We start from the raw sequence: 25068 nt of genomic DNA, 5'->3' as shown, positions 1-25068 counted from the left end.
TGAGGTCCTCGCTTAATGACGGCAACGAGGACTGCCAGAACTGCCATCACTAAGCGGCATGGTCATGTGGTTTTTCAACTTAAGACCACATCACTTGACAACAGGGTTTCTGGCCCTAATTAGTATTGTTAAGCAAGGACTACCTGTATAGCAACATTCTCTACATGTTGCTACCCTTGCAAAGAGACCAGAAGTTGCAGCTGGTGAAAACTATGGCAACTAGGTTATACCTGATGCAAGTTACAGGAATCCTATAATGCTGATACTGAAAGATCTGCCCTGTTTCCCAGTTATTTACTGGGTACAGTTAGGGTTATCGGATGTCCAGCAAAAAGGAGGACATGTCCTCCGTCCAGCAGACATAGCCTTAAAATCAAATATTATCCACCTTTTTAGTGTCTTGGTTTTTTATTATTATTTTGGACTGTTTTCCCAGCAGTAGTCATTCAAATTTTTGGGTATTGAGACCTTGTAAATTGTCTGCTTCTTTCTTTCCCTCATTTGTCAACAGATTCAATAGCCTACAATTACATTATTTAATTTATTTCCTGATTCCAGCAATCGGCTTCAATCCAGCCCCTTCAAATCTATGATCACTCTAGTCTGTAGATCATATGGCTCATCATACATTTCTGTGGTGAAATTTGAATGGCACATCGTTGTAGATTCTGTTATCGCTAGCATATGTTCTTGAAAATAAAAGATTTGTTGGAAAAATATTGCGATTGAAAAGCCAGTCTTTCTGATCCTGGAAAAAGTAATTTTACATACATGTAGGTCTAAGTAAATTTTTTTGAGTTTTTCACTGTGATTTTGGTCACGGATGCCAAGAAAGTTAAACAGTTAGTATGTCCTCCTTTCCAATCATCCATGTCCTCCTTTGCCTGTTCAGATATCTGGTGACCCAAAGTACAATTCAGGGCCTAACTAGCTTAAAGCTTAACTATATAAAAGACTGCTCCTCCTGTAATGAACCTAAGTGGCTCATAGATTTGTAAGAAGGGTCTTTTTGTAGCTGCCCCTACTGTCAAAAGCCCATCTTTCTGGCACAGGGGAGAGGGCCAGCATTGCTCCCAGATTATGGAATGCATTCTCTTGGGAGCTGAATTGGGTTCCCACTTTCTCAGCATCCAGAATACATGTAAAGATGCATCTTATTCAAAGGGCTTTTAATTGTGAAATTATTTTAGTAGTTTTTTACTGCTAATTTTTCTCTATTAATATAATAATGTAAATCTGTATATTGCTGTTTTGTTTTTAAAATGAATTGGCTGCCTTTTGTACTCTGCCTGAGTAGAAAGGCAGAGTATAAGAGAAATAAATAAATCCATTTATTGTAGTCCCAGCCCAGTTACAGAAGATTCACCCTTCTCCACAAGCAGAGTTGAAGAAGGCCTCTTTCCAGAGAGCTCTTGCGGGGATGCAGATGGCTTCTTTCGGAGGAAAGGAAATACTGGGAAACATTTTTTCCATGAATATTTTTAAGTTCACTTAAATTATAGTTATATTCCAAACCTGAATGCCTTTTGTTTGATCTTACCATTCTAATGCTACTCTTAATGCCATGGTGGTTAGAATTACTATATGTAACTAGTTAATTCTCCAAAAATTTAAAATGTTATCTTTTAACTTTCAGATAAAAGTATGCTATTTTTATATTTCAGCTTAAGGAAAGTCTGGCAGAAGAGAAAATGCACAGTCAAGAGTGGCTATCTTACTATTTCACACAGTACGGTATGCATTTTATTTCCAGTATCAAGGTTGTTCCTCTTAAAAACAAACCTTAGCAAAATGGAGCTACTGTTTATATATCGGGGTTCCTCTATGCCCTTGTTTTGTTTCTGGAGGGGCTTCAGGGCCCCTGAGCAGGTTCACAACTTGGGTCCTCCTGGACTCATGGCTCCTGCTGGACCAGCAGGTGGAGGCCATGGCCAGCAGGGCCTTTGTCCAGTTTTGGCTGGTATGCCATTTGCAGCTTTACTTGGGATGGGAGGACCTGACTACTGTGTGCTCAGCTTGACCTCCTCCTGGAACCACTCAGCCAAACACCTACTGCTTCTCCATTGGGTGAAGAACCTCTCTCAGGGTCTTCTGCGAGTCCTTCCGCAGAGACCACAGCTTCTCCAGCAACAGCTGATCCCCTCCTTCCCCTCTTGGGTCTTGGATGAAGCTGCCACATGCAGCCAGCTGGGTCCCTCCTTCCTCTTCTTGGGCCTTGGTAGGAGTTCTTATCCCTCTGGGTCTTTACTTCCCTTCTTCCAAGGAAGCCACCCATGGACCTTTCTTCTTCCTTCTCAACCAGGAACTGACAACTGCTCTGCACACTCACCTTCTCTCTCCAACTTTTCTTTCCAGCCACTCTCTTCACTCCATACACAGACTTTTTCTCTCCTCTTCTTCTCTCCTTCCGTCCTTCTCTCCTCTCTCTCTCTCTCTCTCTCTCTCTCTCTCTCTCTTTCCAAATTTTTAAAGTAGACTGGCAGCATGCCCCTCAGCAACTGAGGATGTGGGTGTCTCCCCAGGGCTCTAGTCCTTAACACCTATATACTGTACCAGGCTGGACCAAGGGACAGCTCTCTCAACATCTCCCCACACCAGCCCTGGCTAGCAGTCAGGTCAGCTCATCAGCCTTTGTGACAGGACAGCTGCCTTCAAGCCCAAAACTGAGCTTTTTTCCCCCCTTTTACTCACTCCAGTGGCTGGCTCACACCAGCAAACAGCAGCATGCCAAGCCACTAAAACCCATATGCCACAAATTCCACAAAATAAATGACCACAACTTAATCTTATGTATAATGGGATGTCTGCATAAATACAAGATTGTGATTTTAATGTAAAGAAGCTCCCACAGTGGAATTCCTACTAAAGCTATCAGCATGAAAATTTACAGAAAAACAGTGAACAGTTTATTGTGGATGTCTCAGACTCTTAGATAGGAACTAAAGAGGAGTATCTTTCATGTGTAAAGCACCACAGTGTTCTTTTGAAATGCAATTGCTTTCCACTCATACATGTATATTTTGCATATGATTATCAGGACAGTGCAGTATCCCATGTATCTGTACATAAGCATGAAGGACACATCTTGGAGCTGTGGGAAAAGTAGACAGGGCTAAAATGTGATTTTGATTTTTTTGGTCAATAAACTTGTAGTTGTAATTGGTTGCTGTTCATTTTTGTCCAACTTATATGTTATAGATGAAAACATTGTTTCTTGATTGCTGCTTATTTGATGTAGGTGAAAGAGAGAGAGAGAGAGAGAGAGAGAGAGAGAGAGAAACATTTTACGCAAAACATTTTGAATTTAAAATTCCAAATCTTGAAAAAAATTGTTTGAGTTTCAAACAAGCTATTTTGAACTTACTAGAAGTGTTTCAAGCTTAGTGCCCAACAGTTTCAAGCGGAGAACTTTTCCAGAATGGTCAGAACAGCCTCTTTCAATCTCAAAATGGGACATTGCAAGCTCGAAACATTTCAAATTTAAACATTTTTGCATACCTCATGAAGCACATTGTTCTTGGCAATGCCACATAACCCACAACTGCCAAAAAGAATGGTCATAAATGCAGTTAGAGAAAAAGAATTCTTATTTTTGAGGAAAGACAGGTTAAGGCATGTGCCTGGAGTGAACCATCATTGCATCAAGAGGATAGAATGCCCATGTAGATCAGTCTTCAATTCCTCTAGTCTTGCTCAAATGCTACCCTATTTCTGTCTGTTGCTAGGTTCATTTCTAGTAAGTGAAAGCAAAGATATTGATATAACAATTATGTATTATAAAAATGGGCCCAATAAAAAGCAGCACCAACAGTTATATTCCAACATACTTCATATGAACCTTTTTGTGAAGTAGGAATGACAGCACTATCTTACTGTATATTTGTTTATTTGGAAGACAGGGCAACATCTCGGGATTTAACCCAAATAATGGTGCTTAGGATTCTAGTTAAATGCTATTGAAACTGATGTATATTTTCTTTTCCTATGGTTAACTAGTTAAATCGTCCTCCGGTCAAGCTGAATTTGCTCACTTGCCAAGTTAAACCAAATGCAGATGACAAGAAATGTTTTGATCTTATTTCACGTGAGTTCTGTTCAGTTCATGTCAGACTGGAGTAGTCAGCTAAGTATCATCAAGATATTTGACTTCACTTCCCACCAGTCTCCACAAGCATGGCCAATGGCAAGGGATTATGGGAATTGCTGTCCAAAGTATCTGGAAATCACCAGGTTGCTTGTTGCTGATGGAATTGTGATGGAATGGAATGAGAGGGGTCAAGGACAGAAGCATCTCCTCAGCCCACAGCGTGAGCATGGGAAAGCGAAGAAGATGAGACTGGCACCACCCTAAGGAATTCGTAGTGTTTACTTGCTGGCTTGGGGAGTTTAGAGTTAGTCAGGAGAGACTGATGTCAGGTTAAGCCCAAGAAACTCCATGAGACAGTTCTGGAACAGCTCAGTTACTTTATTACCTGCTAGACAGAATCTCGCCAGACTAACTCTAAACTCCCCAAGCCAGCAACTAAACACTACAAATTCCTTAGGGTGGTGCCAGTCTCATCTTCTTCGCTTTCCCATGCTCACGCTGTGGGCTGAGGAGATGCTTCTGTCCTTGACCCCTCTCATTCCATTCCATCACAGGAATGGTTGTTAAGAACGTAATTTGTCTCACATGTAACCTGTATCTGCTTAACTACCCTGTCTTCTCTTCCCTCCCCCATCCCAATTTAAATCATACATCAGTTTAGCCACACTATGCATTTGATAAAATAAGTTGAAGTTCATGAAAGGTTATGCCTTTTAATTTTTTTTTTTTAATTGTGAAAAAGTGCTACCAGACACCTTCTGATTTTTGGCTACCGTAGACTAACATGTCATCCTACAATATTTTGTGCTGAATGACTCCAATTGTTTTATTCTTACATCTCTTTACTAATATTCAGTTGTTTCCATGTTTGCATATAAGAGATATCTTTATCTCTGTTATTTTCTGTTTTGCTAATATTCAAATACTGTACAATCTTATTCTGTTTCTGTTTTTTCTTTTCAGATAATCGGACATATCACTTCCTGGCAGACAATGAACAAGAATGTAATATGTACGTACCAGGGAGAAAAAAATAAGTGCCCCTTCACTGGATCTCTCCAAAGAGAGGCTGAATAGATTTTTGAATCCTGTGCTGAGAAAAGGTTTATCTCAAGTGCCTGGATGGTCCCTTTTAAGTCTAAGATTGTATTATTCTTTTCTTACTAATTGAAGTTCTTACGTTCTTTCAATTTCAATTTATTTATGGCCAAAAGGTCCAAATAGTAAGTTACAAATATAATCTAAAATTTGGCATAAGAAAACAGTTTAACATGTAAAATATTTTTAAAATATTACATTATACTTAAACCCCCAGCTCAATGATTTGTTACTAAAAACCTTGTTTTTATAGCCATAGTTAAAAATCTGGCTGTTGCCTCTGTAATTTTAGGATTTTCATCTGCAAGTAAAATGTTAACATATTCAGAAGTATCTCTTCCTGGTTTTGATCTTAAAATAGGCCAGATAACTTCCTGACAAAGACTTATAAAATTCACAATACAATAAAATATGACCCACCATTTCAAGATCAGTACCATTACAGGGAAAAATTCTTTGAGAGATGGGGATTTTTAAAAATCTACCATATAGCATACTTGATGGCAACACATTTAATCTGGCTTTTGAAAAGGCTATTCTGTATTTACTTAAACTATTCAGATATTTAGGGAGCTGAAAAATATTTCTGTAATTAATTCCAAAAGTTACAGGTGAATACAAAACTTTGGCTTTAACCATTAATTCCTGTACTATATTATCCCATAATCTTTGTTTAATGCAATGCAATGCTGATGCCATACCACTGGAAAATAAATAATCAGGATCAATGCCAATCTGACTAAACTGTTGTGTTACCTGTTTAAACCACGTACCTACAAAAGATTCAGTATATTTGTTCTTTCAGATGTTCAGATGTTCAAATGTTCTATTGTTTTATTTTACTGATGGTGGGGGTTAAGAAGATTGTTAATATTCCATAATGGTCTGTTCTTTACTTGCTTTTAATTAAATTGTTGTTTTTAAATGGCCCAATTCATTTTAGGATTTTAGGAATATTTTCAAATAATTTGTAAAGCCTCAGATCTCCACTAGTCTTGTATGGTGGGTTAGAAGAGACTAGCACATGAGTCCCTAGAGTGGTCCTTCTGGAAAAAAATATGTCTGCAAATACTTCCTTGGCATCTACTAGGTTCCCTGGCACACCTGACTCCTTTTTTTTTTTTTTAAGTTTCTTTTCAATTAAAAAAATTAAATAGGAACTGTCAAGTCACAATGCAGACCATCAGTGTATGGCAATCTTTTTTATCCAGATGCTTTTGGGTCTCCATACACATTCTGAAAAAATAAAAATATAATAGAGAGAAATTCTGCCTTTCACAGATGCATGAACTGAATAAGTGGAGAGGATAATACTACCTTCTTTTCCCATGTCAGGGAAATGTTTCACCCGTCAATGTTGGTCTATCATGCAGACAGACTCCATTTTTACCCTCCTCCCTTCCTTAATGTGAAGGAAGCAATGCACACAGTGCTATTCTATAGACCCCCTTAATTCAAGGTCCCCAAGTTGTTTGTATTGATGGATACATTTGGAGTGTTCATAGCATGTTACGTACATTCTCACAAAATGGTGGGTCTGACCAATCACAAGCTTAAATCTTTACTTTAGATTAATTCATGTGGTCTGATGTGCAAATGCTCAGTTTTGAAGATGGAGTTCTACTTAACAAAATGAAGGCACTCATTTACTTAATGACACTTTCCTTCTATATTACAGATGGGTCTCTGTTATTAGTAACAGTAAAGAAGAAGCTTTGAATGTGGCCTTCAAACAAACACAAGTCAAGGAAGGATGCAGCATGGAAGACCTGACTGGAGCAATCATTGAGGAAATAAAGCACATGCCAGGAAACAACATGTGCTGTGACTGCTCAACACCAGGTACACAAAGAAACTGCTGCTCCTTCTCCCTTTATTTCAGAAGAACAATTTAAGATCTCAGCAAATGATCGTATCAAATAACTAATTGTAGAAATGGGTGATATACATAGGCATGATGTTCAAGCGTCAGCTCTTGTCATACATATATACAGTATTTGCCAATAGAAGTGAATATGTGTAGCTCAGGGTTGAACTATGGAGTCCTTAGAGTCCTCCGAGCTTGGTTGTTTGATTGCAAATGTTTCATTATCTAGTTAGGTAACACCTTCAGTGCTAGAAGGGAGTGGGGTTTGTGCTCTGTTTATATACTGTGGCATGCCCTGCCAGTGTATTTGCATCTGGCACAGGGACAGGATATGAAAAGGTGGGGTTTGCATTAAAACATCACTGTACAGATGTCATCATTTTCTGTCATTACACTAGCTGTGGATGCCTAGGATTTTCTAGGAGGTCTCTGCTAGACTTCACACAAACACTTAGAAAATTGCTTCTAACCCACCACCATACAGTTGTCTTCATTGCTGTCTGTCCTTGAGAAGCTGGGAAAACCACAAACCATGCATTGTTTCATTCAGCTGACCCATTTGAGAATTAAAAAATGGCATTGCATCAATGCCCAATGTGAGAGTTAGTTCTGACATAGCCCACAAGAAACAGGTATGTTCTGGCAGCAGATCTCACTGTTGCCAAAACATAGAAACAAATGGAAATGGGATTTCTCCTCAAGAAAAGGGGATGGACCACCTGTTGCACAAGAGGGCAAAAGGAGACACAAACATGTTTGAACCTTAATTCACTAAAGAGAGTTTGATGTTGCAAAACAACAATTGCTCCCCCTCCCCTTTTTTTTTGAATGAGACATTTCCATCTGCCCTATTCCTTGTTCACAGACTGTTGAATCTGACTATAGGCTTTGTTTTCCCTTATTTTATTTTTTATGTTTTGAATCAAATTATTCTATAGTAAACAGTCCATCTCCACTATTAATATTTTAGGGAATACCTACACAATGTCAATACATTGGGATAATTTCCCATGTTATTCATAATTTCCAGCAAGGTAACACTAACTATATTCCTGTGCTTTCTGGCTGCATAGATCCAGCATGGCTCTCCATTAATTTGGGGATCTTAATCTGCATTGAATGCTCTGGGATTCACCGAGAGATGGGTGTTCATAACTCCCGTATCCAATCGTTAGCCTTGGACAAGCTGGCCACCTCAGAGCTTCTGGTAGGAACTAATTTTGTCCTGCACCATCACTATTCTTTCACAAGCTTAGCACTGGAATAGATTTGATATGTTTCACTATGTAATAAAATATGTATTATATTCTTATTTCTCTTGCAGTTGGCTAAAAATATTGGAAACTCACGATTTAATGACATATTGGAAGCCAACCTTCCCAGTTCATCTTCAAAGCCTACTAAGGACAGTGCAATGTAAGGAACATTCATTTTTTTATGAACTTGAGAGTGGGATGGGAAAGGGCAGAATTATCATGATTGCTTAAAACAGGCTTTAAAAAACTGAGAAGATCAGATGAACAAGTGGTTACATTCAGTGTGAGGTCTGGCAATCTAAAAGTAAATTGGAAAATAAAAATAAAAGCAACTGAGACTGCAGCAATTCTGTTACTTTATTGTTATAAGAAGTTCCCTGATGGATCAGACTAAAAGACCATGAAATCCAGTTTCCTGTAGTGATATCCATTTGCTTCTGGAAATCCAACAAGGCTTATAGGTACTAATCCTCTTTCCCTGTTTGTAACTATAAATATATATTTTTAACAACTGTCATTGGTTATATAGAAAAAGCAGAGAAATAATAGGAAAGCATGATTTCATTGTAAGTAGACTTTGAAGTCTTTGGTGCTCTCTGAGTTTGGTTGTTTGCTTGCAGATGTTTCATTACCCAACTAGGTAACATCAGTGAGAATGAGTGTGGGGTTTGCTCCCTGTTTATATACAGTAGCTTGCCCTGCCAGTATTGGTGGGGGTGTGGTTTTCTCCTCGATAGTTCTTTGATTAGCGTATTGTTTTCTGCTTGATTGTTTGCCTGGTGTTAATCCCTGCTTATCTGGATTTTGGCTGCCGGAGAGGATGTGTTCTGGTCTTTTTGTTTCCTTCTTAGCTTTTTTTAAGAAGAAAAGAAGCTTGCTCACTCCTATTGAGTTGACAGTCCCTTTTGAACACATTGCTAAGCAGTTGTTCCTATCAGGCATAGTAACTGAAAAGAACAGCATAACTTTGGGATTCAGGAGCTGTAAAAGAAAGATAATGATTTATAGAATAAGAAACACTTGATATCCCCCTGGCTAGAGTTGTATCACATCATCTTTAAATTTAATATCCAAAACATTGAACTCTAGGCCAATTCCTTGAAGTGCTTCTCCAAGAGTTTCATGGTAGTGATGAATGTTTTTTTTGGATCCACCACAGAAAGGGAGAGAGAAGTATTTGTATGTCTCCTGGCGATTGTGATATGGTCCTACAGTATTCATCCATAAAGCAACTTCTTCTTTATCTTGGTACCACACCTGGGCATGGGAGCTGCTGCCGAAGGACGAGGGAGGGAGGGAGAAAGAGCAAGCCCATCTGTCCCCATGGCTTCAGGCGCACCGCGCCCCTCACCATGTGGTCATGCTCATCGGCCTGGCCAGGCAAACCCAACAAGGCCACCACATACCACAGGAACCCGGCTGGCGCCATCCCCGTTGTTGCCGCTGCCCTAGAGTTGTATCCCCTTCTCATCCTTCAATTCTGTGATCCTGTGACATAAGTTTTAAAATTCTAAGTCAATCTTCAACGTGCCTTGTTCTCATTAAAAACTACAAACCAAGGCAAAAGATAGTACAGTGAGAAGCCAAGAGAAGTAATGATAACAGGAAAGACTTAGAGTATACAGGATCCAGGGATCATAACCTATCATATATACAATAACCAGTGCCATGCAGAAAAAGTATCTTGCATTTTTTCCCTACATTTTGCTTTTGTAATGTATTGCAAAAGAGAAGAGAATCTAGTGGATTTCTCAAGGCCAGAGTGCAGTATTCTTTCATTTGGTGTGGTTGCAAGACTTAGAATGTCCTCTCTTTCCCTGTACTGTACTGTACCTTTCTTCTGTGGCCTGGCATACCTCTGGTTTTCCATGCTTCCACCAGATCCCAAGAGAAGAATTTCCGTTGGGCTGTTTGAAATTTGGAAGTGCAGTCAGCCAGGCCTGCTTCAGAGCCATGGAAAGCAAAAATCAACAACAGCATTACTTTCACTTTCTCCAACAATAAAATAAGCTAAATTTTTTTTAAAAATCACCTCAAATATTCTGAGAATACAGAAGAAGAACTGAACGTTGATGTATGGAAGAGTGTTTGGTTTTGGGGTACAGCGAGTTTTTATTATGGTTTTATGGGTTTGGGATGTTTTTACCATTGTTATGAGCCACCCAGGCTTATGGCGATAAGATGGGTGGTCATATAAGTCAAACAAACAAACAAGAATAGTATTTTGCAGGGGAAGGAAACACTGCAAGACCAATTTCAATACAAAATTATTTATAACCGTCCTGCCTTTCCTATTCCTTTTTTTTTTTTCCCCTACCCAAAAAAGTAATCTGCTAAGTAGGGAACAATAGAACAAGTGCAGGATGTCTTTTCTTTGGTAGCTGTAGCAAAGTTCTTTTGGAGTCTTATGATTTGCACTTCTTTGCTTGTTGGAATGTCATTCATTGTTTCTGCTAGCAGATCATTAACGTGTACCTTTGAAATCTGTAGTTTCTGTCTTTGCCCTGTATCATTACAGGACCCTTCGGAAAGATTTCATAATTTCTAAGTATGTTAATAGGAAGTATGTTGTTCCGAGGATCATGAGAAGTCCAATTGTCAAGCTCAAGAATTTGGAGAATGCTGTCAAAGAGAAGGATATATTTATTTTGCTTCAGGCATATGCAGAAAAAATGAATTTAAGTGAGCCTGTTCTGGAGTTTAGCCAGGTGAGACTTCCTCCTATTAGAAGCTGAGGGATATACACCCACTTCAGCAAAGATGATACATTAGTACCAAAGTGTGGAACATGCAGTACACTCCTTTTATTGAAGATTGTAAGAAAACATTGGTTTCTAAACTATGTGCTAAGGAGGATAATCAACCAAAAGTGACTCAGCATTAATATTTTGGTCTTTTTCTTCAGGGCAGTAGCTTGCCCAATAAGGAACATATTAACTTCCCTTTCCTTCTTCTGAGTCAGAGTCCACTGAATGCCAGTGGAAAGAAACTTGGTACAATTTGACACAGTTGTTTTTATATACCAGTTTTCTACAGTTTGGTGTCCTCAACATGTGTTGGATTGTTACTGCCATTGTCAGTGGGGCTGATAGATTCTGTTTTCCCACACATTTGGAGGCCACCAAAAAGGGTGATGCTGTTACACTTATTTCCACCACGGCCTCTGCTGTCTGCTTGTTTTGTCAATGCTCTACATTTTCTTGTAAATATAATTAATAAAATAAACAAATAACCCCTCTTTACTAATAATAAGTATGTAGAAGTTGGAGCACTCTTCCACTGCAGCCTAAATGATGAGCTTTCACAATTGCTACAGGAAGTTCTGTGATTCTGCTTCCACGTGAGGGGACTTTTTAATGTTAACACTAAAAAAGTAGTTTTAAAAATGGATATTTACGATGGGAACAGCTGGGTGGAATTAGTTTCATAGACAGGATTAAGCAGCCCCTTCCCCCTTGCTCCAGTAAACTATTAGCCATCCATGGTTGTTCAGTTGCACAGTAAATCAGAGGCCAATCTGTAATCTAAGTTTAGGCAAGTACTTTCATAAACTTTCCTCTGATGTTTTTTCTATTGTGAATAAGCAAAAATGGAAGAAATCATTCCCATGATGCTAGTTCTCCATTAATTATCATGGACAGCTATTTTTTTAAATAATCAGCTTGTTTTTGTTTCTTGTTTCAAAGGAACCTAGAGAGACACTTCTTCATCTGGCAGTTCTAGTGGGTGACCGAACCTCATTGCATATTGTAGATTTTCTGGTGCAGAACAGGTGAGTTGATTTGATAGGCCTAACAGATTTAACAAGCAGCAAGTGTTCCTGTGTTTTTTCACATACAAGCCAAATAAAGTGGGGTACTGATGGATTCTGAGCTGCTAGCACTGAAGTTTCCTCACTCTGGCAGAACAAAAATTTGACATACCCCATATAGGTCCTTCTAAAATGGTCCTTTACTTCTTTGATCTTCCCTCATAGAGCTCTATTCTTCCAACCACAACACCAGTTCCAATTCTGAATTTTATCCAGTTTGTTCATCAGGCTGCTGAAGTATAACTCAGATAAGAACGTCTGCATTGCATTCTGCACATACATCAAGTGATAACTTGCTGCTACATGGGTGCTTTTGGAATTCATTGGCTTTAGTCATTTTGCACCCCCAAAAGAATGTTTTCAGAGGATTTAACACTCCTTCTCAACATTGTCAGATGGGGTGGGGAGGCTACCAGGTGAGTAGACAATTGCCCATCAACAGACGTGGATTCTGTTAGAAATTAAGAACATTTGCAAAAGAGAATTTTTCCATCCTTTCTTCTTATGGTAGTCCCCGTGTCCATATCAAGATTTTTCAGAAAGGCACAAATGACTTTAGCAGAGATGAAAGGAAGGAATGTTTATTCTCTGTGAAATTCTATAAGTTGATTTATTTTAGGATCTAAGCAAGCAATTGATTTTATTGTAAGAAAGCACTATCTGTAATGTTTAATTTATTTCTGCAATTGTTTGCTACCTCAGTCATTACAGACTCTAGGCAATTTACAGATTTTAAAATAGCAATAAAATAAAATATTTTAAAACATTTCATAACAAAATCATAACACAATATCTGTCTCCATCGCTATCTATTACACACACATACACATGTCAGGCACTCCTATGGTGCTGTAATCTATGAAAGCTGACTCCCACATCTGATCTATGACAAGGTTGCATCTCATTATGTGCCTGAGTCTGCCTCTTATTCAGATTGTTGACAACAGAGAGGCCTTGACCATCATTTATTTTTCATGCTAGAAGGCTGATTTCCATACACAAAAATAGCTGAGAGGCAACTAGAAGAAGCAATGGGATTGTGTTTGTATTCATGTGCATGTGGAATGAACCTTATCTGCTGCTGGGGGAAGATAATGATAGTGGGGGCACTGTCAAGATCCTCAGCTGAAAAGAAAATTAAACACTTGTAGAGAAGCAGAATGAGATCAGTTATGAAATCTATGGCGGTAATGGCATGGCCTAGACCTAATTTTCTCCCTCCCTGTTCTAAGCGGTTTTTAATTCTTACAGCAAGGCCACTTATTCGTTATTGGACCATAATCCATCGTACTAAGGTTTTCAGATTTGATGGCTGTAATCTAAAGGAGTGTAAATGTAAATAAGAGGAATCTGTTTCTGGAGCCGGGCTCTACAACTAGCATGATATCTACCAGGAAATGTGGTTGTCCATAAGTGAAGGATTTTTATATGGCTAATAATTTTCCCTCTTCTAGTGGAAGCCTGGTGAAGCAAACCTCCAAGGGAAATACTCCCCTTCATTACTGCAGCCTGCACAATAAACCTGAATGCATAAAACTCCTTCTGCGAGCAAAAGCCAACATTGCAATCAGTAAGTGATTATGAAATAATATTAGTGTTCTGAATGAGAAGGCAAAATGTCAGTCTATTTCACTATAATGCTACAGTATGTATAGTGAATAGTATAATACTATGATAGTGCATGCTCTGTAGTATATTTCTTCTTTTTTTTCTATCTCCTCTACAGTGTTTTTTCTTGATTTTAGGTTTATTTTCACTTAGTAGTAATGGATGAATGTTCAGTTTAAGACAACATACTTGAATATTTGTATCACTGTAAATTTTATTTTAAGACTGCATACCTGAATATTTAACCCATTCCCATTAATGTCACTGCATTGGCTTAGCCTGTTTCTGGCCAGTATTTAACTTCAAGCCATTTAAAAATGAACACAAGAAATTACTAAATTCTATAGAACTATGGGAGAGAACAACATTCTGCAAAGATTGGGTATGTTGTTTTAGGCTTATCTTCATATCTATCAAACCCAACAGTTAACCACTTGATTGGTGGCTAAACATGCTGTTCCAGGTACCTACCAACACTTGCCCACCCCACAGGTGCCAGCACTTTACCCAGGGCAAGGCAGTAAATCTCACCCTAGCAATTCAAACCTACATTCAGGAGCATTAGCACAAGAGTCAAGGACAAAGCTTGAGTAGGTAAATTCTAATAGAAGCAAGTATGTGTAGCTCAGGGTTGAACTGTGGAGTCCTTGGGATTCTCTGAGCTTGGCTGTTTTCTTGCAAACGCTTTGTTACCCCAAGGACTCCACAGTAGGTAAATTGTTTTTATAACTGATAAGAAAGTAGTCTTAATTAACAAAGAAAATCAGCTACTGCCAAATCTAGAAATCAAGTCATATTTGTATCAGGCATAAGGTTGAAATCCTGCATCTTTTTCTCCAAGTTGGTATTGGACATTTTGCCACTCATTCTTGGCCTTAAGAGCGGAACATCTGCACAGGGTTTTGATAATGGTCCTATCTGGCCTCAGGCTCTTTTGTTTCCAGCCCTGTCAACTACAGCCCTTGCAGGTGGAGTAATGGGTGTTTTTTTTCCTCTCCAGAGGCAATGATTGGTGAAATGGGAAACAAAGCCAGGGAAATCCACCAATCACTTTTCATAACTTGTACCACATTAAATCAGCAATGACTGGACCATTGTGTCGCAGAATAGAGATTGGCAATGAGAGCAGCACAGTTTATGCTACCCTGGCATACTTTACTGCTGCCCTAAGGACTGGAGGATAGCATTTTAACCCTTTGCCCTTAGTGCATTCAATTACCAGAAGCTACAGTGAGTGTTAATTTCACTATAATTTGCAATTTATTGTGATACAACAGATTTATCTTCTCTGCAGTCTTGAGGAATTCACTTCTCCTTTCCTCCTTCGATGCAGCTGTAAGAAAGAAATTAGAAGTTTTCATGTTTAATGTTGATTAACCACAATTTAGCAGTGTATTCATAAGCTAAAGTCTAGTTAATCTTGTAACTATGGCTTCCTTGAACTGACAAGCAGTCATGTAACTGTAGATATACCAACTGAGTCTTGGTTGCTCTTCTGCTTAAGAAAAAAATTAGGCTCAGAAAGTATCAACCCCACATGTGTCATTTTGAAGAGATTTTATTCTCGGATGACACAGATCTATCTCTAGTATAATGACTATAATTGTGAAAACAACAGAACAGCTTTCATTACATTTTTTTTTTTGTATCTTATTGTACACAATGTTTAAATTTACATAGTGTTGTCTTTTATGTTAATAGTTTCTATATGTAACTTGGAGAATCACTTAAGAATTAATGTTGTCAGAAAACGACAGACACGGGTTCGGTTATCCAGTAGACAGAAGTTTTTATTGGGCACGTTTGCAAAGGTGGGTCCCTCCCGCAGCAATGGAGGAACCCCGAAGCAAGGTCTGACAGGTTTTTATACCCCCTATCTGTCCTCCCCCTCCTGCGAGGGCTTGGCTCACAATCTCACCTTTTTTACTGCCCCGGAGCGCCGCTAATTAACCGCAAAACCGCAGACATTCCACTTTCCGAATCCAATCAGCGCAATACACATTCCAATCCCCACTTGACCCGACAGCCGCCCCCTGCCGTTTCTCTTCACTCTGGTGCGATCGTGCCTCTTGCCTGCAGTCTTTCCTCCCTCCTGCCGTCCCTCTCCACTCTGGTGCGAGTGTGCCTTCTGCCCATCCTCCCTCCTGCCACCCCCAGGGCTGCCCCATGGTGCACAGCGCTCTCCCCTAGCAAACATGGTTCGTTTGAGGCCCTCACTTCTCCCTGCCTTCTCACAATCCCCCTTTTTCTTTTCACGCCTCTGTTGGGCCTCAAACCTGGCTAACAGGATTGCTCCCTCGTCCCGGACCCGGGGCTTCACACACTGGGACAGGTAATTCCCACAAGCAGGGAGACATTGCATTAAGCAACATACTAGGACCAGTAAGGCAATGAAACCAATGGCTAGTACAAAAAGTTGTTTTAACCAAGCAAAGTTAGGTAACCAACTAGTGAGCCACGACCAATTCCATCCCTCTGGATCCTCGGATATGCGAGAGGCTAAGGTCTTCAACTTGGCTAGTTTTGCTTCAACATAATTCTTATTGTTGGTTAGGTTAAAGCAACAAAGACCTTGAAAAGATTCACAGCCTTGTCCTGCCCTTAATAGGAGATAGTCTATAGCTATCCGATTTTGAATGACCACCCTCCTGATCTCAGTGACTTCTTCAGTGAGGGCTGCAATGAGAGAGGATGTAAGGTTGACACTTTTAGCCAGGAGGCAGGCCACCTTCCTTAGGTCCAGGTAAGTTCTTCCGCTTAGTGCAGGAACCCCTACTAAGGAGAGGGCCAGAGCCATGGCTTCTGTTTCGGACAAGAGTGTCACATCACTCTCACAATCAGATGGCAGCTCCCTTTTTCTTTTTCTTTTGATGGGTGCGCTTGTATTGGAGGCAGGGCATATAGAGAGGTCAGGCGCCCTATGGCACAAGGGCCCCCTGAACTATAGGCTGGAACATAGGTGTAAGCTTCATGTCCACATAACAAAAAGAAACCTTTAGGTAGGTATAGAGGGGTTGAGGCGTAAGGGATATTATAGACCCCTCCACAAGTGAAAGCAGGACCTTTTGAGGGCAATGGGGGGTACGGTTCTGGGTATTGTTGAAATATACACATTGAGTTGCATTGGTTATCCCCAAGAGATTTAGAGCCATTTGCCTTTGATTAGTCCAGGGTCTTGGTATGGGAGAAGACCCAAAATGATAGAACATCCCCCCCCTCCCACGGGGATCATCCCCAGTGATCAAAGCTGTCTGTGCCAATTCTACGCCTTTATGTTGGTCATCTCCTCCCCTGCCTTAGTTCAGTTCCTTTTAAGTTTTACTTTGAGTCTGTCTCCCGGTTGGGCAGTCCATGGTCGGGGGTCGGGAGCTTGCTTAACCCGATGGTAGTGGGTCCAACCCCCCTGTCAGGTCCGAACCGCTGATTCAGTTGTCAGGAGAACTTGGTATGGTCCCTCCCAAGATGATTTCAGCTTCTCATCCTTCCACGTCTTTATCAGGACCCAATCCTCTGGCTTGTGGGGGTGTTGGTCTTTCAGCAAGGGGGCCGTTGAGCGAGGAGTCCCTGTTTTCTTAGAGACAAGAGAGATTGTGACAGTACCAAGAGATACTTTCTCAGGAAGGCATCCTTTAGCTCGGGGATAGGCTCTCCCATTGGAGCCAGGAAAGGTCTTCCCATCATCAGCTTGAATGGGGAGACCCCCACATCCTTGCGAGGGGCTGTCCGCATTCGAAGCAGGGCAACCGGAAGTGTCTTTGTCCAAGGTAGCCCTGTTTCCAATCCCAGTTTGGTGAGATGTTGCTTCAACACCCCGTTGGCCCTTCCCACAGCTTTACAGTGTCTACCAAAGCCTGCACCCCCCGTGAGACCCTTCGTGCAGTTTCTCCACCATCCCCCTCATGTCAGCACGGCTCACTACTGGGGTCCCCTCAATTGTAACCCAATGACCTGCTTCCTCCCTGCAACCTTCCCTTTCCAGCAGCTGTGAGTAAACCCCGTTCCAGCCAAATTTTCCTGAAAGTGTGCACTACTCCCCAGGCGTATCGCGAGTCTGTGTAGACGGTGAGGGACACTCCCTTTCCCAACTCTAGTGCCCGTTTCAAAGTGTGCACTTCACACAGCTGAGCCGACCAATCCCCTGGTAGTGCCCCCTTCTCTATTGTCTCTCCCTCCGCCGTCACTATCGCATATCCTGACTTCCTTTGTCCCTGCTCTACTCGACTAGACCCATCCACAAACCAGACCTCACCCTCCTCCAGCGGGACCTCCTGCAGGTCCTCCCGGGTCTTTGTTTGCAGCTGCAACAGGGTGGAGCACTCGTGCTCTGCCGGCTCCCATTCTTTCCACTCCCCCGCAAGAAACTCCGCTGGGTTCAAATTCCTGTCTGTTCCTACCACCACATCAGGACTTATCCGGAGAACTGTCTCATATTTCAACATCCTCCCTTCTGTCATCCAAGCAGCCGCCTGCTGACTAAGCACACTTAAGATCTGATGGGGCGAATGGACAATCACGGGGCTCCCAAAAGTGAGTTTTTTCCCTTCTGTCACTAGCACAGCAGCGGCAGCCACTGCCTGCACACAAGTCGGCCATCCCCTCACCACTGGTTCTAGGGCTTTGCTCAGGAAGGCCACTGGTTGATATTTCCCAGCCCGTCTCTGAGTCAGCACTCCAATGGCAGTTCCCCCATGGGCTGTAACGTATAGGTGAAAGGGGGGGGGCAAGTTCGGTAGAGCCGGGGCCGTCACCAGGCTCCTTCGTAATTCCCCCCACTTCTCTGTGTCCCTGTCTGTCCATTCTACCCTGTCAGATGATCCTTTCAACTTCTCATACAGAAACTGAGCCTTGCTCATGTACTCATCTATCCATAGCCTGCAATATCCTACTAGACCCAGAAACCGCCGCACCTCTGTTTTAGTATGAGGGGGCTTCAACTGCATTATCCCCTGTATGGGAGAAGGATCAATCAACTTCTCGCCCTTCCGGAGTACATGTCCTAAATACTTGACCTCCCTTTCCACAAATTGGACCTTCCCTTTTGACACCTTCAATCCTTCTTCAGCCAACCAGTTCAATAAAGCCACTGAGTCTTCTCTCACCTTTACTTCCTTCTCTCCAGACACCAACAAATCATCCACATACTGCAGCACCCGAGAACCCCCAGGGGCCCGGAACCCCTGGAGTTTCTCTTCCAATGCCTGTCCAAACAAGAGGGGGCTCTCGGTGTACCTCTGGGGCAGCACCGTCCATCTCAGTTGTTGCTTCAGCCCGCGCCTCCCATCCCGGGACAGCGGGTATTGGGCTTGCCGCAAACCCGTCACCCCTGGTTTCAAGGGGATGCTAATTGGGGCTATGCGAAACCGCCCCGCCCCCTTCTCCTGCCCATACCTCAGGGTTCACAACCTCCACGTCCGCCTCCCGCAACAAACACATCCTTTCTGCCTGTTCCACATTCCACAACTCCACTCCTAGACTACCCATGAGATCCCTTCCCAGCAAGTTCACTCTCGCCTGTGGGATCAGTAACACATCTGCAGTTACCTCCTTCCCATTCCACTCCAGTCTCACTTCCTCCAGTACGTCTGCCTTGACCAGAGAGCCTCCCACCCCCATCACCGATACCGATGCGCCCCGGGATTTCGCAATCCCTGGGATGTTCGAGAGGCTCTGGTGTCCACGAGGAACTGCCGTTCCTCGCCGGTGGGACCCACCGTGATGTTTACCAAGGGTTCCCCGTGGGTCCCGGTTGGGGAACCATGACCCCCAAGTCGTACAGGGGGAAACTCCTCTCATGTTCTCCCGATGTTCAGCATTATTGGGATCCCAATTTGGGTCTGCCAGAGGGAATTTAGTATCTGCGGCCAGGGCATTTGGGACATTTGCATTCCTTTGCTCCCAAGCCCCGAGCGCAGCTCGCCAAATCTGGCCCCTCTCTTCTGGCGTATAGAGGTGGGCTAAAATGTAATTCAGTTCCCCCAGGAGTATTCCACCGGGCCGAGAAAAAGTTCCAATTGTTCGGCGGCGGTATGGGCGTTCTCTTGCATACGAGGGAGGGTCCTTTTTAATTCCCTCAACTCACTGGGTTTGATGGGAATCGTTACGTAACTGGTGACGGCCACCCCCTGTGCGTTCGTTCCGTTCGGGACTTCCCGGACGGGGAAGGCACTGGCCAACCTTAGAATAAAGGGCACGTTCTGAATGTCTTGGTTCAGCTGGTCCAGCTCTTTCCGCTGCCCGGGATAGGGTGGGGGCGCCGGAGGGGGAGCGATAGGAAGAGGAGGAGGAGGAGGAGGTAGCGGCCCCCATTGAGGTCTAGTCAGCCAGAGGTCCTCCTCATCCTCCTGTTCTTTTTGGACAAAAATTTTGGCTAACTTGGGTCGAGGCCCCTCCCAATGAACATGGAACCAGACTTCCACATAGGGTTCCTGTGTTAACATTTTATGCTCCACAATGTAGTTTTTTAGTTGGGTCACCCAGTAATTACTGGGGATTCCAATGGTAGGGGAATTCGGGGTCCACTAGTGGATATTTTCGCCATTCTTTAGTGCACAAAGTTATCATGGTCGGTTTTTCCAGACCCCTGGTGAATGGACACAACCAGGGTGTCTCCCACTGTTGCAACAATTGTCCTAATGGAGAATCCATGGGGATTCCCCCTACTGCATTTTTCCCACTGGCCCCTGGCCTTACACTCTTACTCTGCGCCTTACCCATCCTTCCTGACTACGTTTCCCACCTTACAGAAGGTCCCGGACTCTTCTGTCCCCTTGCGGCGTCCAACGCCTCGTAACCACGCTAATCTCCCCGAGATTATGGGTAGGCTGTACTCACCAGACCTCCCGGAGGTCTCCTCGTCGGCCGACTTCCTCTTTACTTCTGTCTGACTGGCGATTGGAGTCCCGTCCTGGACCCGACTCCGGGGAAAACGGGAGACACCTCAACGGGGTGTTACGGCCGATTACTCACCGGTTCCCCACAGTCCGGTCCACGTCGAGGACTCCTGCCTGGCTCGCCAATTTTGTCAGAAAACGACAGACACGGGTTCGGTTATCCAGTAGACAGAAGTTTTTATTGGGCACGTTTGCAAAGGTGGGTCCCTCCCGCAGCAATGGAGGAACCCCGAAGCAAGGTCTGACAGGTTTTTATACCCCCTATCTGTCCTCCCCCTCCTGCGAGGGCTTGGCTCACAATCTCACCTTTTTTACTGCCCCGGAGCGCCGCTAATTAACCGCAAAACCGCAGACATTCCACTTTCCGAATCCAATCAGCGCAATACACATTCCAATCCCCACTTGACCCGACAGCCGCCCCCTGCCGTTTCTCTTCACTCTGGTGCGATCGTGCCTCTTGCCTGCAGTCTTTCCTCCCTCCTGCCGTCCCTCTCCACTCTGGTGCGAGTGTGCCTTCTGCCCATCCTCCCTCCTGCCACCCCCCCAAGGCTGCCCCATGGTGCACAGCGCTCTCCCCTAGCAAACATGGTTCGTTTGAGGCCCTCACTTCTCCCTGCCTTCTCACAATGTTTTAAAAACTGTGTTTAAAACAGAGCAACTTTATATAAACAGTAGTCTAACTGGCTTACTTCAAAGAAACCTTTAGGCATCAATGGTCACATTCTAACCCAGCAAACTGAGCTCAATCAAAAATAAAAACAAGACTTACTAAATTCTACTCTGGAATGGAAGAAAAAGAAAGAGAAGAATTTATGAAAACAAAATGTATTCCCATCACAATATTCCGATTTATCATAATGCCCAATATAGACATTCTTTATCCTGCTCCCCACTTCACCTGACTCATCAAAACCATACCGTAGTGTAGTGTTTCAGGATGGCTCAGCACCCACTATAAGGGAGGTCAGCCATGAATTTTCCTATGCCATATATTTTCCTTTTAGGGGAACTTTGCTCATACTTCCTGATTTCTTCCACATTACCTGCTTAATCCAGAGGAGAAAACCTTTTTAAATCTGGTTTTCACAAAGGTTCTAGCTGAGGCAGTTGTCAGAGCATTGCATTTTAATGTTTTATATATTGTCTTCCTGTCTTTTGTAAGATCTCTCTCTTTCAGGGGTTGCTACAGGGAGGGGGTCAAAAAAGTCAATATGGTGGCCACAACCATGTGATTGAAGCCCCACCCTTTTTTACATGCATGATAATGCACAAAAAAATGGGCAGGCCTTCGATTGCATGATTGTGGCTTCCATATTGACTTTTTTAATCCACCTGCAGACACCCCTGTTCTTGCTCTGCATTTAGGTGCTGGTGGAAAAAGTAGTATCTCAGCCATGCCAAACACACACAGTATGCAAACCACCCTTTTTTTTAGGAAAAAAGTTTCAAACTGGAAATACAAACACACACATGTAGCCACAGTTTTTGAATGTCTTTCTGATATCCTTTCTGTCCAGAAGTGCAACTTTCTTGTCTGGACTTAAATGCCATCTTCAAAATGTGGTTGACACTATGATATATATAAATGGAGTCAAATCTATTAACAATTTCTCTAATTATTATTCATTTGGTGATGTCTGACATTTTCCCACAGCTAATGAAGCTGGAGAGACAGCACTTGATATTGCTAGGCTAATGAATCACACTACATGCGAGGATCTGGTAAGAAACAGCAGGTTTAACACAAATTTCTAACATCATCCTAGGACCCTGACAAGAGGTGTCTAGATTATGTTCTCCAGACATAGCTAAAGGCAGGATCTTTTCAAAATGCAAAGTATGTTGAAACTATTATGACCCTATTATACACATGCCTTTTTTCCTGCAGCTTTTATCATGATCTCTTCTCTAACAGGTGTTCATTTTTACCTAGCATAGCACTTAATTGTAAATTATAAAGCAGAAACGTGTTTGTTAAGTCATAACCACAACTGCTTAAATTAAAGTGTGTCTGTTTTTATATGACTTATGTATGTGATCATCAGCTAAAGATGATAGAGTAACAGATTCTCCTCACTTGCAAACAAAAATCTAGAGAGCGTGTTTCTTTTTCCTTTTGAATAAGTGAAAAGTTAGATGTGTATTCACTTAGGGATGCAAACAAAAATGTATAGTTTCACTTTTAAGAAAAGGAATAAAAGAATGATTTTCTTGAATCTGTATTGAGAAGAAGCAGAGATGTTGTAGGCATTAATAGGATTACCCAAATAACTGAACAGGCAAAGGAGGTCACAGACAGTTGGAAGGAGGACAAATGGGAAGAAAAGGAACTTACTTTCTTGGCATTGCAACAAAAATTACAGCAGAGAGCTGCAAAAAACATGCACTTAGGTCTACATGTATGTGAAATTACTTTTTCCAGCATCAGAAAGATTGGATTTTCAATCACAATATTTGTCCAACAAATCTTTATTTTCAAGAATATATGCTAGCAATGATATAGAATTGATGCCACTCTTTTCAAATTTCACCATAGAAACCTATGTCAAGTCCTGCGATCTACAGAGTAGAATGATCATAGATTTGAAGGGGCTGGATTGAAGCCTGTTGCTGGAATCAGGAAATAAATTGAATAACATAAATCTAGGCTGTTGGGTCTGTAGACAGACTAGGGAAGGAAAGAAGCAGGCAATTTACAGCGTCACAATACACAAACATTTGAATGACTTCTCCTGTGAAAACAGTTCAAAATAATTTTTAAAAAAACCCAAGACACTCAAAAAGCAGGACAATATTGGATTTTAAGGCTATGCCTGCCGGACAAAGAACCTGAGGACAAAAAGGAGGACAGGTCCTCCTCCTTTTGCTGGGCGCCTGGTAGCCTTAGGTTTGAGGGAAGCTCTTACAAGGTTCCTTAATCACAGGCAAACCATGAAATGCTTTCTTAGAGGTGATAATTTTATGAATGAAATTAAGGAAAGGACTGAAATCCCATGGACTGGATACAGGCATGTCAGGTGCAGCTTTCCTCCTCCTCCCTCCGTTCTTTTTTTCATCAGCTATAATAGGTAGGTTTTCTCAGGTCAGAAATAGTGAGGTTGAAATGTAGAAATATTCAGTCCTCAGCCCTGAATTCATCCTGTGCCGAAGTTGGTCTTGTGATTTCTCAAAAAAATAAAAATAAAAATCCCTGTGAGACTTTTCTGTTTTTGTTTTTGTTCTTGTTTAACTTAGTCTTGGGTGTTTGAGAATTACTTTTCAAATTTATCTTGATGGTTGTTTTGAGCTTTAGTTAGTTGGTTTATATAGCTGCCGCTCAGCACATGTCTCAGGGTTGTGTGCATTAATCAAGAGCAATAAATCCACTTTACAGTAAACAATAAAAAAACTAAACATGAAAACACAGGCGCATGCAGTGCTGGGGAAAATTCTTCCAACAGGACCATCCCACTCCCTAACCCAATGTCTGGGAAAAGAGCCAGGTCTTTGCTAACTTTTGAAAGGCAGCCAGAATCACGGCCAATCAAATCTCAGGGGGGTGCTGTTGTAAAAGGGCACGTCTCCTGGGTCCCACCAGGTGATATTACCTAAGCCAGTGTTTCTCAACCTCAGCGACTTTAAGACGTCTGGACTTCAACTCCCAGTATTCCCCAGCCAGCAGGGAATTGTGGGAGCTGAAGTCTAGAATGGGGCTGGAAGTGGTAGAAAGTGCTTCTGCTAGGGCTACAGCTATAGTTTTCTGGCTGCCCACACAATTTGAAAAAGCTCAGTGGGAGGAGTTCACTCATGATGTCTGCCATCGGGACTGAATAGAAGTGAAAGGAAGGAAGGTTGCACCACTGATGGACAGATGATTGAAAGGGAATTCATTTATACCCTTTGACCATCTTATTACTAAACAAATGCAAAAAAACACCTTGAGAATTTATGTGAAATTCTTCTTTGAAATTTCAAAACACTTTCTCTTCCACTGAATTGAATGAAAACTGGGGGGGGGGGGGGAAGCAGAACAACTGTTCTATGTTGGACTACCCTGAGTATACAGCACAGTACTTTATAGTAGTGTGATTACAGATCTAAAGATTCCTTCTCTTTGTTTTCTGGTACTTCCTAATTTCCACTGAAAGTCCCAAATACAAAAGAAAACAGCTGTTAGTCCAGTAGGTTTAGAGTTTGCTTGGAACTTTCCCTGCACACTACAAACATGAGCAGAGATGGGGTGTTCTGTGTCTTCCAGCTATTGCAGGCTGAAAGTAATCAGTTCAATATGCGTGCCCATGTCGAATATGAGTGGCAACCAGGCCAAGAAGATATGTTTGAAAGTGATGATGAACTGGATGAGAAGGTAAGATCTCAGCACTTCTGGCCAGTTATTGTGTAATCTGAAATGTGTGGCCATCAATTCTTATTTCTTTCAATTGTGCTTAACTGCCAATAGAAGAGAACATATG

At 42.1% G+C, this 25068-nt stretch overlaps 1 protein-coding gene across 2 annotated transcripts in view; it reads left to right on the top strand.

Moving 5' to 3' along the window:
* The window catches only part of LOC103060704 (arf-GAP with SH3 domain, ANK repeat and PH domain-containing protein 1-like), a 58222-nt gene that overhangs the window by 21186 nt on the left and 11968 nt on the right, over window positions 1-25068 (top strand). For both annotated transcript variants that reach the window (XM_025167161.2, XM_088153336.1), the window contains exons 11-21: window positions 1665-1734; window positions 3997-4084; window positions 5051-5099; window positions 6864-7027; window positions 8126-8259; window positions 8377-8468; window positions 10827-11016; window positions 11995-12080; window positions 13574-13689; window positions 22272-22339; window positions 24855-24962. In XM_025167161.2, coding sequence (XP_025022929.1) covers window positions 1665-1734; window positions 3997-4084; window positions 5051-5099; window positions 6864-7027; window positions 8126-8259; window positions 8377-8468; window positions 10827-11016; window positions 11995-12080; window positions 13574-13689; window positions 22272-22339; window positions 24855-24962 — 1165 coding nt within the window. The remainder of the gene's footprint in view (window positions 1-1664; window positions 1735-3996; window positions 4085-5050; window positions 5100-6863; window positions 7028-8125; window positions 8260-8376; window positions 8469-10826; window positions 11017-11994; window positions 12081-13573; window positions 13690-22271; window positions 22340-24854; window positions 24963-25068) is intronic.

Source organism: Python bivittatus, unplaced genomic scaffold (assembly GCF_059951505.1).
Source record: "Python bivittatus isolate LINGU-HERP-01145 unplaced genomic scaffold, Pbiv_v1 ctg000700_np1212, whole genome shotgun sequence".
In the NCBI taxonomy this organism is placed as follows: domain Eukaryota; kingdom Metazoa; phylum Chordata; class Lepidosauria; order Squamata; family Pythonidae; genus Python; species Python bivittatus.
Note: the sequence above shows the minus strand (reverse complement) of the source record. Positions and strands in the feature narration are given on the sequence as shown.